Source organism: Enhydra lutris, unplaced genomic scaffold (genome assembly GCF_002288905.1).
Source record: "Enhydra lutris kenyoni isolate GAN:26980312 unplaced genomic scaffold, ASM228890v2 scaffoldscaffold9, whole genome shotgun sequence".
NCBI lineage: Eukaryota > Metazoa > Chordata > Mammalia > Carnivora > Mustelidae > Enhydra > Enhydra lutris.
Window position 1 is genome coordinate 57,682,692 of NW_019154093.1, and position 16,125 is coordinate 57,698,816.

General features: G+C 35.8%; 1 protein-coding gene across 1 annotated transcript in view; it reads right to left on the reverse strand.

Moving 5' to 3' along the window:
* LOC111142922 (HFM1, ATP dependent DNA helicase homolog) overlaps nucleotides 1-16,125 on the reverse strand; it is a 135,035-nt gene that overhangs the window by 101,801 nt on the left and 17,109 nt on the right. Inside the window, exons 6-10 of the mRNA XM_022496294.1 lie at nucleotides 10,131-10,201; nucleotides 9,528-9,660; nucleotides 8,586-8,737; nucleotides 7,953-8,030; nucleotides 7,360-7,518 (exon numbers count right to left, since the gene is read on the reverse strand). Of these exons, the coding sequence (XP_022352002.1) occupies nucleotides 7,360-7,518; nucleotides 7,953-8,030; nucleotides 8,586-8,737; nucleotides 9,528-9,660; nucleotides 10,131-10,201 (593 nt within the window). The remainder of the gene's footprint in view (nucleotides 1-7,359; nucleotides 7,519-7,952; nucleotides 8,031-8,585; nucleotides 8,738-9,527; nucleotides 9,661-10,130; nucleotides 10,202-16,125) is intronic.

Consider the following 16,125-nt stretch of genomic DNA (forward strand, 5'->3'; position numbering starts at 1 on the left):
GAGAGGAAAATATATAGCCTTTCTCAATAAAATATATAGGCCTTTCTCAATAAACAAGAAAGGTCGCAAGTACACAACCTAACCCTACACCTAAAGGAGCTGGAGAAAGAACAGCAAAGAAAGCCTAAACCTAGCAGGAGAAGAGAAATAATAAAGAGAGTAGAAATCAATGCAATCGAAACCAAAAGAACAGTAGAACAAATCAACGAAACTAGGAGCTGGTTCTTTGAAAGAATTAATAAGATTGATAAACCCCTAGCCAGACTTATCAAAAAGAAAAGAGAAAGAACCCAAATAAATAAAATCATGAATGAAAAAGGAGAGATCACAACCAACACCAAAGAAATATAATTACAAGAACATATTATGAGCAAATATACGCCAGGAAACTTGACAATCTGGAAGAAATGGGTGCATTCCTAGAGACGTATAAACTACCAAAACTGAACCAGGAAGATACAGAAAACGTGAACAGACCCATTACCAGTAAGGAGACTGAAACAGTCATCAAAAATCCCCCAACTTGGAGCACCTGGGTGGCTCAGTGGGTTAAGCCTCTGCCTTCAGCTCAGGTCATGATCTCAGAGTCCTGGGATCGAGTCCTGCATCGGGCTCTCTGCTCAGCAGGGAGCCTGCTCCCCCCCTTCCTCTCTGCCTACTTGTGATCTCTCTCTGTCAAATAAATAAATAAAATCTTCAAAAAAAAAAAAAATCTCCCGACAAACAAGAACCCAGGGCCAGACAGCTTCCCAGGGGAATTCTACCAAACAAATAAAAAGAATTAATACCTATTCTCCTGAAACTGTTCCAAAAAAATAGAAATGGAAGGAAAACTTCCAAACTCATTTTATGAGGCCAGCATTACCTTGATCCCAAAACCAGACAAAGACCCCATCAAAAAAGAGAATTATAGACCAATATCCTTGATGAACACAGATGCGAAAATTCTCACCAAAATACTAGTCAATAGGATCTAATAGTACATTAAAAGGATTATTCACCACGACCAAGTAGGATTTATTCCTGGGCTGCAAGTTTGGTTCAACATCCTCAAAACAATCAATGTGATACAATACATTAATAAAAGAAAGAACAAGAACCATATGATACTCTCAACAGATGCTGAAAAAGCATTTGACCAAGTACAGCATCCTTTCTTGATCAAAACTCTTCGAAGTGTAGGGATAGAGGGTACATACCTCAATATCATCAAAGCCATCTATGAAAAACCCACAGTGAATATCATTCTCAATGGGGAAAAACTGAGAGCTTCTCCCCTAAGGTCAGGAACATGGCAGGGCTGTCCACTATCACCACTGCTATTTAACATAGTACTAGAAGTCCTAGCCTCAGCAATCAGACAACAAAAAGAAATTAAAGGCATCCGAATTAGCAAAGAAGAAGTCAAACTCTCACTCTTTGCACATGATATGATACTTTATGTGGGAAACCCAAAAGACTCCACTCCAAAACTGCTAGAACTCATACAGGAGTTCAGTAAAGTGTCAGGATATAAAATCAATGTACAGAAATCAGCTGCATTTCTATACACCAACAACAAGACAGAAGAAAGAGAAATTAAGGAGTCAATCCCATTTACAACTGCACCCAAAACCTTTATATACCTAGGAATAAACCTAACCAAAGAGGCAAAGAATCTGTACTCAGAAAACTGTAAAGTACTCATGAAAGAAGCCGAGGAAGACACAAAGAAATGGAAAAATGTTCCATGCTCATGGACTGGAAGAACAAATATTGTGAAAATGTCTATGCTACCTAAAGCAATCTACACATTTAATGCAATCCCTATCAAAATACCATCAATTTTTTTTTTCAAAGAAATGGAACAAATAATCCTAAAATTTATATGGAACCAGAAAAGACCCCAAATAGCCAGAGGAATGTTGAAACAGAAAGCCAAAGTTGGTGGCATCACAATTCCAGACTTCAAGCTCTATTACAAAGCTGTAATCATCAAGACAGTGTGGTACTGGCAGAAAAACAGACGCATAGATCAATGGAACAGAACAGAGAGCCCAGAAATAGACCCTCAACTCTATGGTCAACTAATCTTCGACAAAGCAGGAAAGAATGTCCAATGGAAAAAAGACCGGTTCTTCAACAAATGGTGTTGGGAAAACTGGGACAGCCACATGAAGAAGAATGAAAGTGGACCATTTCCTTACACCACACACAAAAACAGACTCAAAATGGATGAAAGACCTCAATGTGAAACAGGAATCCATCAAAATCCTTGAGGAGAACACAGGCAGCAACCTCTTCAACCTCAGCCACAACAACTTCTTCCTAAAAACATCACCAAAGGCAAGGGAAGCAAGGGCAAAAATGAACTACTAGGACTTCATCAAGATAAAAAGCTTTTTTGCACACCAAGGGAAAGAGTCAACAAAACCAAAAGACAACTGACAGGGGCGCCTGGGTGGCTCAGTGGGTTGGAGCCTCTGCCTTCGGCTCAGGTCATGATCCCAGGGTCCTGGGATCGAGCCCCACATCGGGCTCTCTGCTCGGCAGGGAGCCGGCTTCCTCCTCTCTCTCTCTCTGCCTGCCTCTCTGCCTACTTGTGATCTCTATCTGTCAAATAAAATAAAAATTAAAAAAAAAAAAAAGACAACTGACAGAATGGGAGAAGATATTTGCAAATGACATATCAGATAAAGGGCTAGTATCCAAAATCTGTAAAGAACTTCTCAAACTCAACACCCAAAGAACAAATAATCTAAACAAGAAATGGGCAGAGGACATGAACAGACATTTCTGCAAAGAAGACATCCAGATGGCCAACAGACACATGAAAAAGTGCTCCACATCACTCGGCATCAGTGAAATACAAATCAAAACCACAGTGAGATACCACCTCACACCAGTCAGAATGGCTAAAATTAACAAGCAAGGAAATGACAGGTGTTGGCGAGGATGTGGAGAAAGGGGAACCCTCCTACATTGTTGGTGGGAGTGCAAGCTGGTGCAGCCACTGTGGAAAACAGTATGGAGGTTCCTCAAAAAGTTGAAAATAGAGTTACCCTATGACCCAGCAATCGCACTACTGAGTATTTACCCTAAAGACACAAATGCAGTGATCCGAAGGGGCATGTGCACCCTAATGTTATAGCAGCAATGTCCACAACAGCCAAACTCTGGAAAGAACCGAGATGTCCATCAACAGATGAATGGATAAAGAAGATGTGGTATATGTATATGTAATGGAATACTATGCAGCCATCAAAAGAAATGAAATCTTGCCATTTGTAATGACGTGGCTGGAACTAGAGGGTATTATGCTAAGCTAAATAAGTCAGTCAGAGAAAGACAATTATCATATCATCTCCCTGATATAATGAATTGCAGAGGCAGAGTGGGAGGTTTTGGGGGGTAGGGAAGGCAAAAATGAAACAAGATGGGACTGGGAGGGAGACATACCATAAAAGACTCTTAATCTCAGGAAACAAACTGAGGGTTGCTGGGGGTTGGGAGGGTTAGGGATATGGTGGTTGGGTTATGGACATTGGGGAGGGTATGTGATATGGTGAGTGGTATAAAGTGTGTAAGCCTGAGGATTCACAAACGTGTACCGCTGGGGCATAATAATAATACATTATATGTTAATAAAAATAATTTTTTAAAAAGGGTAAAGAACATGACCTAACAAGGTACAAAAAAAGAACTTATGTAATTGATTGATATATTAAAAATATTTACTTCAACATGATGCACCCAGCTTTAGTTTTCTTTTTCAACATTTACTTGGCAATTCAGGGTCTTTTCTGGTTCCATACAAATTTTACAATTGTTTGTTCCAGCTCTTTTAAAAATGTCATTGGTATTTTGATTGGAATGGTGTTGAGAAGTATAGATTGCTCTGGGCAGCATAGACATTTTAACACTGTTTATTCTTCCAATCATGAGCATAGACTGTTTTTCCACCTTTTCATGTCTTCTTCAATTTCTTTTGTAAGTGTTCTGTAGTTTCTAGAGTATAGAACCTTTACCTCTTAGGTTGGGTTTATTCCAAGGTATCTTTCAGTTTTTGGTGTTATTTTAAATGAAATTGGTTCCCTAATTTCTCTTTCTACAGTTAGATTGTTAGCATATAGTAAAGCAACTGATTTCTGTGCACTGATTTTGTATCCTGCCACATTACTGAATTGCTGTATGAGTTCTAGCAATTTGGGGGTGAAGTCTTTTGGATTTTCCACATAAAGTATCACATTGCCTGATTCAAGCTATATTACAAAGCTGTGATCACCAAGACAGCATGATACTGGCACAAAAACAGATACACAGATCAATGGAGCAGAATAGAGAGCCCAGATATGAATCCTCAACTCTACGGTCAACTAATCTTCAACAAAGCAGGACAAAATATCCAATGGAGAAAAGACAGTCTCTTAAATAAATGGTGCTGGGAAAACTGGACAGCAATATACAGAAAAATGAAACTTGACCATTCTCTTACACCATAAACAAAGATAAACTCTAAATGGATAAAAGACCTCAATGTGACATGGGAATCCACCAAAATCCTTGCGGAGAACATAGGAAGTGACCTCTTCAACACTGGACATAGCAACTTCTTTCAAGCGAAACAAAAGCAAAAATGAACACTGAGACTTCATCAAGATAAAAAGCTTCTGCACAGCAAAGGAAATAGTCAACAAAATAAAGAGGCAATCCATGGAACGAGAGAGGATGTTTGCAAATGACAAGAACTTCTCAAACTCAACAACCCAAAAAACAAATAATCTAGTCAAAAAATGGGCAGAGGACATGAACAGACACTTCTCCAAAGCAGATATATGAATGGCTAACAGACACATGAAAAAATGTCCAATATCATTAGCCATCAGGGAAATTCAAATCAGAACCACACTGAGATACCACCTTACACCAGTTAGAATGGAAAAAATTAACAAGGCAGGAAACAACAAATGTTGGAGACAATATGGAGAAAGGGGAACCCTCTTACACTGTTGGTGGGAATGCAAATTGGTAAAGCCACTGTGGAAAACAGTACAGAGGTTCCTCAGAAAGTTAAAAGTAGAGCTAACCAATGACCCAGCAATCCCACTACTGAGTATTTAGACCCAAAGGCACAGATGTAGTGAAAAGAAGGGGCATATGCACCCCAATGTTCATAGCAGCAATGTCCACAATAGCCAAACTGTGGAAGGAGCCGAGAAGCCCTTCAACAGATGAATGGATAAAGAAGATGTGATCCATATATGCAATGGAATATTACTCAGTCATCAAAAAGGAAGAATACCCACCACTTGCATTGACATGGAAGGAATGAAGGGGACTAAACTAAGTGAAATAAGTCAAGCAGAGAAAGACAACTATTATATGATTTCACTTATATGTGGAAGATATGGAATAGCATGAAGGACATTAGGAAAAGGAAGGGAAAAATGAAGGGAGGGGAATTAAAGGGGGAGACAAACCATGAGAGACTATGCACTCTGGGAAACAAACTGAGGGTTTCAGAGGGGAGGAAGGTGGGGGGATGCATTGGCTGGTGATGGGTATTAAGGAGGGCACATATTGCAATGAGCACTGGGTGTTATATGCAAACAATGAATCATGGAACATGACATCAAGGACTAATGAAGTACTGTACGGTGACTAACATAACATAGTAAGAAAATATACTTACTTCAGTAAAAATCAAAGCAGTTCAAATTTTTAAAATAAAGTACATTTTAAACAAGAAATGTGACAACCATTTATTTTTAAAGATTTTACCTATTTACTTGAGAGATAGAATGCATGTGTGTACATGTGTGCAAGGGGGAGGGAGAGAGGGAAGTGGGGAAGAAGACTCCCTGCTGAGCAGGTAGCCTGGATCGCAGGACCCAGGATCATGACCTGAGCCAAAGGTAGATGCTTAACCGACTGGGCCACCCAGGCACCCCAACAACTATTTAAATGTAATAATAACAATAATTTATTATAATATCCAGTGCTGGGATACAGAGAAATGGCTAATGATGGAAGTATAAATGACTATACCATCTACTGAAAGCACTGTTTCCTTAGAGTTTTATATATCCTTTGACTCAGTTATTTCACACTAGACATCCATCCTAGAGAAATAATCATAGGGTGCCTGGGTGGCTCAGTTGGGCAACTGCCTTTAGCTCAGGTCATGATCCTGGAGTCCCAAGATCGAGTCCTACGTCAGGCTCCCTGCTTGGCAGGTAATCTGCTTCTCCTGCTGACCTCTCTCCCCTTATGCTCTCTTTCTCTCATTCTCTCTCTCTCAAATAAATAAAATCTTTAAAAAAAAGATTCTGGAAAAAAATCATGTTTTCAAAGATGTATTAACTTTAGCACCATTTACAATAGCAAAAATGGAAATAATCTTCCATCATTAAAGCAGTAGATAAATTATAAAAGCCACATATAATTAGATAAATAATTTATAATAAAACCACAAAAACTATATTAAAGAAGAGTATCTAATGACATGGAAATGTCTGTAGGTTACATGCAAGTCATAAAAGAGCACGCATAGTATGATTCTACCTATACATCTGGAAAGACGAACACTGGGTTTCTATTGACTATATATACTTAAAAATTTTCTGTTATTCTTGAATATGAACAAAATAAGTTGTTAACAGGAAAATGAATAATTTTGCCAAATTAAAGATAAATCAGGCAAAAATTTCCATTAGATTTGACAATATGGAACTATATTTGAAATTTCTAAGTAGTAAAAGAAAAAAGTCCTACTACAGTAGGCTATGAAGTAAATAGGAGTGAGAAAAAATGAAACCATACTATTTTTCAAGAAGTTTGCCCAGATATTGAAAAAAAATTAGAACAAGTATAATACTGCATACAATTATTTATCTATGTACTCCATTAACCATGAGATCCTCCTCAAGGGCCAGACCTATATGTTTTCACTTTTGTATCTATTATTAGTGCTTACCATAATGCCAGTCACATAGAATGTGAAAAGATGGGCAGTAATCACCTAAGCAATTATTTTCATTCTCCACCATATTTTGCTATACAACTAGAGTCAGCTGATTACAACCATAATAAATTACTAGTCATTATGAGGTATCTGAAACCCATAAAAACCAAGACTTTTAGATACTAGTAAAGAACAGACTTGTAGCAATTATTTGGTTTCATTAAACCAAATCAACCAAATATTAAGGCTTAATACTGCCATACCTATGAGATCTGACTATAACTTTCTACAACATACTTTCCTACTAAATCATTTATAGGATTCATAGGAAAAAACCCTCACTTCCCCCTAAGATTAAAATGACAAAATATTTCACTGGTCATAAAAAAGTCCGATAGACTAAAATTCTAACTTACATCCTCAGCATTTGGAATTGTTGCAGATACAGCTATAAATCTCATTGGAATAATTATGCCGCTATTTTCAGAAGCAGGAGATAAAGACTGTACAGTTTTCATTCTGCTAACTACAACTTCAAGAGTTGGTCCACGATTTTCATCTTTTATAACATGTACCTAAGAAAGAAACCAAGAAAAAAATGATTAACTATAAAAATAAAAAAACTATTTAATTGGTTAAAATCCATAATAATATTAACACTCTTAAGAAAATAAGACTTTCGGGGCGCCTGGGTGGCTCAGCGGGTTAAGCCACTGCCTTCGGCTCAGGTCATAATCTCAGGGTCCTGGGATCGAGCCCCGCATCGGGCTCTCTGCTCAGTGGGGAGCCTGATTCTTCCTCTCTCTCTGCCTGCCTCTCTGCCTACTTGTGATCTCTCTCTGTCAAATAAATAAATAAAATCTTTAAAAAAAAAAAAAAAAGAAAATAAGACTTTCTACTTGAAGGGACAAAACAGAGTTTGGTTGAAAATGTCTTATTTCTTTCTATCCATCCTAGTCATCATTTTATGTTTATCTCTGAAAATAAGTTGAAGTAATGTGTTCACTACCTCATCAATGAGAAAGAGTCTAACCAGCTTGACCAAAGAGTTGTCTCTCCATTTTCTAGTCATGCTATCCCATTTTTCCTAAAGAAAAAATGCAAGTGGTTTAACATAAGAAATTATAATAAATATTATTAAGACATCAATAAAAATCTTAACCTGATACAAAGGATGGGCAATATTTTAATTTATGTCTTAAAAGTATCCTGAAAAATTTTTAAAGATTAAAAACACTTTAAAGAATTTGATAGTCTTATAAGTGCTTAAAAAACTAAACCCCCATTTATTTTTTACATAACCAAAAATATACAAAATTATAGTTTAAGTACCTTTTTTAAGCCCTACCAAGGTTCTCCCTCTGTAACATAATACTTGGATAAAAGAATACAAGCAAAAAATATGATTGCAAATTATCCTCAATAACAAATTACCTATTTTGCCCATTTGGTAGTTTGTCTTTTACTTACAGATAAGTAAGTATTCTTTATATAACCTGAATAGTAGTATTTTTTATGTTTGTTTCTTTTTTACATTGCATATATTTTCTTATACTTTGTATTTTCTCTTAATTTTTATTCATGGTGAAGAGAAACATTTTCTAATAAACCAAGGAAATAACTGAGTATAAATAACACCTACTGGAGTTGTCATAATAATATGGGCATGCTGAATCTCAAATAGGTCATCCATTACTGTATCTCCAGTGAGTTCTTTACAATTCAATCCTATTGGTCCAAATTTTTCTTTCCAATCATCAAAACGCTGACTACACAGGGCTTTTATTGGTGCCACTATAACAATATAAGATATTTATTTTGAATGTCAGTGCAATTTTCAAATTACTTCCACAAACATTGGTTAATAAAATTAAGATCAAACATCGAGGTGTTGCCTAGTACTTATAAATTGAAAGAGTTAACAATATAAGCATATTATTTAGAGATATAATCACCAGGCTGTACTAAAAATAGAAAAACAAGTAATTGTTCAGGGAATTGTAACTAAGAGCAGAGAGAGGTAAGGTAGGAGATTATGCTTTTCATTAAAAGACTTTTTGTAATAATCCATCTTTTTTAACCATGTACATAAATTACTTTGATGAAAAATTTTAAATATATACACACACACACACACACACACACACACACACACACACACATATATATATATATCTAAGAACAAAGAGTTCAGGTTCCTAAGGAAATTTTTTAGAATTTCAAAATGTTTGAATTTATTGTTCTTGTTGTCCTTTAAAAAATAAACACATGTTGTCTGGAGCACTGGGTGCGTTGCATAAAGAATCTTGGAACACTGACAAAAAATTAAATTAAAAAAAAGATCAAAAGGAGAAAAACAAAAAAAAAGTAAAGGTCAAACTCTCAATTCAAATATTACTTTTTATTTACAACTGTGGGAAAATGTGTTTGGAATTTAATGTAACAGACAAGAGCAAATGTGACAGGTCTTCATTAAAAATGTGTGGCAAACCGAATATTAATTCTTATGGCTTGAACTTTATTTCTTACTTTTGCCTCAATGGTTTTTCATTATTATAATTAATTACTCTTATATAATACTTACTGTAAACAATTTTAATATTTGACCATGGCAATGGGACTTCCATTAATAATCTTGTTATAGCTAGTTCAAACACTACAGTTTTCCCAGAACCAGTTGGAGCACAAATCACAAAATTCCTATCTGTGTAAAGAAGCTAAAAAATAAAATTTAATCAATCATGGAATATATAGAATTTTTCATTCACACTCTCAATTTGTTAGAAAATATGTAAGAAAGACTCTCTGGAATAATAATTCAAATTATTTTTACCTCTAAACTTACTAAAATTCTAACCCTACTCTACATCCACACCCTCCCAAAAAAACACCATTATTAAATAATTTATCATTATGTTTCATTTGTGAAAATAATATGTTAGACCTAGAAGAAAATAATTTCTTTAGCTTCCAGAGAAATTTTATAAATTTAATAAGTATAAACAAACCCCACCTATGAAAGTCACATACATTCATTTAGCAAACATTTTTTGAGTCCCTATAGTGTACCAGTCACTGAGCATGGCACTGGAAACATAAAGATGAATGTGATCTAGTCCTTGCCCTTAGAGAGTACACAATAAAATAAGAAGAGGCAGATAAATAAAAATCATAATAAAATACTTACATCATCAAAGGCTTTGGATTGTATATAGTTGAAATATGGGAATTCCTTGAACACACTTCTAAATTTTGCCGCTTAGAATAGCATTAAGGAGTCAAATATTTCAGAATTTTTAAGAATTCTTTACTTTTAATTAATTAATTGGTTACTTTTAATATAAAAATTCAATTAATCAACATTAACTTTGATAATATTTAATGATGAGGCTTTAATACTTGCTGTTTTAACATCATAAGAAAGGAATTAATAGATATAGAGGGAGTGACCAATATGGCAACAAAAGAGGCTCCTGAACCTTCCCTCCTCCCACAGATGCACCAAACATATAGTTACACATGGAGCAATTCTAAGAAAAATCCAGAAATTAGTTAAGTGACTCCTACACACTGGGTGAATGAAAATGCCCACAATGAAATGGGTAGGAAAGGCTGAGACAACTCTTACCCTAACTCCCATCTTTGGCAAAGCACCATACAAACAGAAAGGAACTCCCAACTCCTAGCTTCTCCCAGCAAAGACTTTGGATCACACATATAGAGCCCCAACCTTTAAGGCTCCCACCCACAGGATAAGCCCCCAACACCCAACTCTGTAAGCCAACAGGGTTTGCAACCATGAGACCCACAGGACTATAGCAAACAAATAAGCAGTTCTTAAATGGGCACAGGAACAACTCCTCTTCCTCTGCAGATATACTCAGTGCAGAGGGAGCAGCAAAAATGTTCATTTCCAGTTTCTACTTTCTCGCTACTACCTCAGGTTCTGGCTTTCAATCAGCCTGCACCTAGGTGCTAATTACAACCCTCCCCTTTGGGACACTGATACATTTTAGCTCAACTACTAGAAGCCACTAAGAACAAAGAGAGTGAGTTGGGCAATCAGAAAGGTTTGAAAGGGAACTATGAGTTTGGGTTAAGTTAATTGATGAGGCTCATCTCCTAAGCCTGTCAATATTGGGAGAGGTGGATATTTTATCAAATGTGTAAAAACCAGCATAGAGGTTAAGGAAAACGAAGAAATGGGAATATGTTCCATATAAGAGAACAAGATAAGTCTCCAGAAACCAAACTTAACAAAACAGAGATAAGTGATTTATCCAGTAGTTTAAGAGAATACATAAAAATGCTCACCAAGGTCAGGAAAGCAATGCATAAACAAAGTAAGAATTTCAACAAAGTCATAGAAGATATAAAAAAAGTACCAAACAGAAATCACAAGGATTCAACATCAGACAGATCAAACAGAAGAAAGAATCAATGAACTCAAAGACAGGGCAATGGAATTAATCCAGTCAGAGGAGCAAAATGAAAAAAGAATAAAAAAAAAAAATGAAGATAGCTTAAGGGGCTTAGTTTACACTGATACCAAAGCCAGGTAAGGATACTACAATAAAAAGAAAATTACAGGCCAATATTCCTAGTGAATATAGATGCAAAAATCCTCTACAAAATATTAACAAACCAAATTCAACAGTGTATTAAAAGGGTCACAACCACATGATCAAATGGAATTTATTTCTGGAATAGAAAGAAGTTCAATGTCCACAAATAAATCAACATGATACGCCCACATTAAAAAGTTAAAGATCAGGAGTGCCCAGCTGGCTCAGTCAGAAGAGCATGTGACTCCTGATCTTAGGGTCATGAGTTCAAGCCCCACATTGGGCACAGAGCTTACTTAAAAAAAAAAAAAAAAAAAAAGTTAAAGATAAAAATCGTATGATCGGGGCACCTGGGTGGCTTAGCTCGTTAAGCATCTGCCTTTGGCTCAGGTCATGATCCTGGAGTCCTAGGATCAAGTTCCATATCGGGCTCCCTGCTCAGTGGGGAGTCTGCTTCTCCTTCTGCCCTTCACCCTGCTTGTGCTCTTTCTCTCTCTCTCTCAAATAAGTAAATAAAATCTTAAAAAAAAAATCATATGGTCATCTCAATAGATGTAGAAAAAAGCATTTAACAAATACAGTATCCTTTCAAGATAAAAACACTCCAGAAACTGGCTAAAGAAGGAATGTCCTTCAATATAATAAAAGCCATTTATGACAAGCCCACAGCTAACATCATATTCAATGGCAAAAAGCTGAAAGCTTTTGTCTAAGATTAGGAAAGAGACAAGGATGCCCACTTTCACTACTTTTAATAGTAGTGGAAATCCTAACCAGAGAAATTAGGCAAGAAAGAGATATAAAAGGTATCCAAATTGAAAAGAAGAAGTAAAGCGGTCTCTATTCATAGATGACATCATATTATATATAGAAAAAACTAGAGACGCCACTATAAAACTGTTAGAATAAACAAATTCAGTAAGGTTGCAGAGTACAAAATCAATATACAAAAATCAGTTGCATTTCCGTGCACTAACAACAAAATATCAAAAAGAAATGAAGAAAACAATCCTATTTACATTAGCATCAAAAAATAAAATACTGGGACGCCTGGGTGGCTCAGTTGGTTAAGCAGCTGCCTTCGGCTCAGGTCATGATCCCAGTGTCCTGGGATTGAGTCCCACATCGGGCTCCTTGCTCATCAGGGAGCCTGCTTCTCCCTCTGCCTCTGCCTGCCATTCTGTCTGCCTGTGCTTGCTCTCTCTCCCTCTCTCTCTGACAAATAAATAAATAAAATCTTTAAAAAATAAAATAAAATAAAATACTAAGGAATAAAGCTAACCATCCCATTGACAATAGCATTAAAAATAAAATACTTATGAATAAATTTAACCATTAACTATAAAACAGTGATGAAAGAAACTGAAGACACAAATAAATGGAAGGATATTCCATGTTCAAGGATTCAAGAACTGATATTGCTAAACTGTAAACTGCCAAAGCAATCTACAGATTCAATTCAATCCTTATCAAAATTCCAACTGCATTTTTTAGAGAAATATAAAAAAAAAATCCTAAAATTCATATGGAGTTACACAAGACCCCAAATGGCCAAAGCAATCTTGAGAAAGAACAAAGCCAGAGGCATCATACTTGCTGATTTCAAACTGTATTACGAAGCTACAGTAATCAAAAACTGGATGATATGGGCATAAAAACTGGACAGCTAGATCAATGAGACAGAATAGATAGGCTAGAAATAAATCTGTGCATATATGATCAATAAATTTTCAACAAAGGAGCCAAGAACTGGGAAAAGATAACCTCTTCAATAAAAGGTATTGGAAAAACTGGATATCCACACACAAAAGAATAAAACTGGATCCCTTACACTATATACAAAAATCAATTCAAAGTGAATTAACCAATTGAATATAAGACCTGAAATCCTAAAACTCCTAGAAGAAAACATAGGGAATAAACTTCCCCACACTAGTCTTAGCAATTTTTTTTTAGATTTAAAACCAAAGGCAAAGGCAACAAATGTGAAAATAAACAAGTATACTACTTCAAACTAAAAAGCTTCTGCACAGCAGAGGAAACCATCAATAAAATGAAAAAGCAGCCTATGGATAAAATATTCGTAAACCATATGTATGATAAGGGGTTAATATCCAAAATACACAAGAACTCATACAACTAAATAGCAAAAAACAAATAACCTAATTTAAAAATGGGCAAAGGCCTGAACAATTTTCCAAAGAAGACACAAATGAAGACACAAATGGCCAACAGTAAGTAAAAAGTGCTCAACATCACGAATCATCAGGGAAATGCAAATTGAAACCACAATGAGAGATCACCTCACACCTATCAGGATGCCATTTACCAAAAAGACAAAAAATAATGCAGTGAGGATGTGGAGAAAAGAGAACACTTGTACACTGTAGATAGGAATGTAAAGGGGTACAGCCACTATGGAAAACAGTATGGAGGTTCCTTCAAAAATTAAAAATAGAACTATCTTATGATCCAGCAATTTCACTTTTGGGTACACATTCAATGTGGGGCTTGAACTCACAACCCTAAGATTAAGACCTGAGATGAAATCAAGAGTCAGACACTTAACAGACTGAGCCACCCAGGTGCCCTTAGGGCACATATTCAAAGGAAGCAAAATCAGTATCTCAAACAGAAAACTGTAATCCCATGTTCACTGCAGCATTATTCATAATAACCAAGATTTGGAAATAATCTTAAGTGTCTGCAAAGAGACAAATGGATAAAGAAAATGTGATGTACATATATATTATATATATGTATATAATAAATATACATATCACACACTTATACACACATGCCTACACACACAATAAAATACTATTCAGCCTTAAAAAGGAAGGGAATTCTGCCTTTTTTGACAAATTGGATGAACCTGAAGACCATTAGGCAAAACGAATTAAGCCAGAAAGAGAAAGACAAACACTGCATAGTATCACTTATAAGTGGACTCTTAAAAAAGCACAAAAGATCAAACGCATAGAAACAGAGAGTAGAATGGTGGTTGACAGGGGCTGGGGACATGGGAGAAATAGAAAGAGGCTAATAAGAAGGTATAAGCTTTCAGCTGTAAGATCAATAAGGTGAGGTTCTAATGTATGACATGGTGACTAGAGTTGATAGCACTGAATTATATAATTCAAAAAAGTAAATATGGAAGATGATGGAGGGTGGAAACTAACTTGATGGTGGCACCTATTATAATGCATACATATGTCAAATTATCATATCATACATGTGATACAGCAAATCAAGTGTACTACTTCAAACTAAACAGTTTGTCAATTTAGACAAACTAAATATATTTGTCAATTACACATCAATAAAGTCAGGAGGGGGGAGAAATTAACAGAAATTATTATAGTCCCCAGTAACAGTCCATATTCTGAAAAAAATGTCCCGGTGCAGAAACAAGGTTTATATAAGGGTTATAATTTGACAATTAAAATTTGACTATTAAATCTGATGGAAAAGATGTAGAAAGTTGCATATTTGCCAGTATATCAAAAATAAGTGTACACTTTATCTTTTGCAGAGTGGTGTTTTCTTATTCATGTTGACTAGGCAATTTTTATATCTCCTTTAAAGTTCTCAATTTCACTTTTTAACTTTTCACTTTTAACTGTTTTAACTTTTCAACTTTAGTTGCCTTTCATTAGCTGAGATGTGTTTCTGGTCACCTAACCCTGAATCCCTTTGTTTTCAATAATTTAGTTGTACTCAGTGGTGGATTTAATTGCAATTAACAGCATATTGGCTCTATAAGAACTTAAACCGTCCTTCCTCTGTAAGAAAACTCAAAAATATTAATAGATATGAAGACTAAACTGTCCCCTCTCCAAGGTGAGAGTCTACTGTCAGCTTGGGAGATACTTGTACTTACGTGGTATTCTCAGTCTGAGTCACATCTATCAACTACATCTATTAAATACTATATGCAGGGGTGCCTGAGTGGCTCAGTGGGTTAAAGCCTCTGCCTTCGGCTCAGGTCATGATCCCAGGGTCCTGGGATCGAGCCCCACATCGGGCTCTCTGCTCGGCAGGGAGCCTGCTTCCCTGTCTCTCTCTGCCTGCTTCTCTGCCTACTTGTGACCTCTGTCTGTCAAATAAATAAATAAAATCTTTAAAAAATAAAAATAAAAAATAAAAAATAAATAAATAAATACTATATACAAAATACATTACTGGATTTAGAAAGCTGTGGGAAGCTATAAAGAAGAAGAGTTCTTACAATGGAGGCTGTTATAATCTATTAGGAAACATAAAACATAATATATCTGAGAATACAAATACACAGTTACTCCAGCAATTTTATTTTTATGAACATATATACAAAAATTGATGGACTGTAGTAAGTGATCTTGTTAAAAGGTTAAATGAGAACATATTACTTCTCTGCTCATTTGCCCACTTTCTCTCAAAGCATATGACTACAAGGCCTTACATGATCTTTGATCTCCCCTCCATCTTTGTGATTCTGATCTCAGGTCCTACTACTCTCGCCTCTGACTAATCCCTTCTAGCTGTATTGGACTCCTTTCTGTTCTTCAAAAACACCAGCCATGTTCCTGCTGTTAAGGACTTCCCTCTGCCTAGACTGCTTCCCTCCTTATTTCC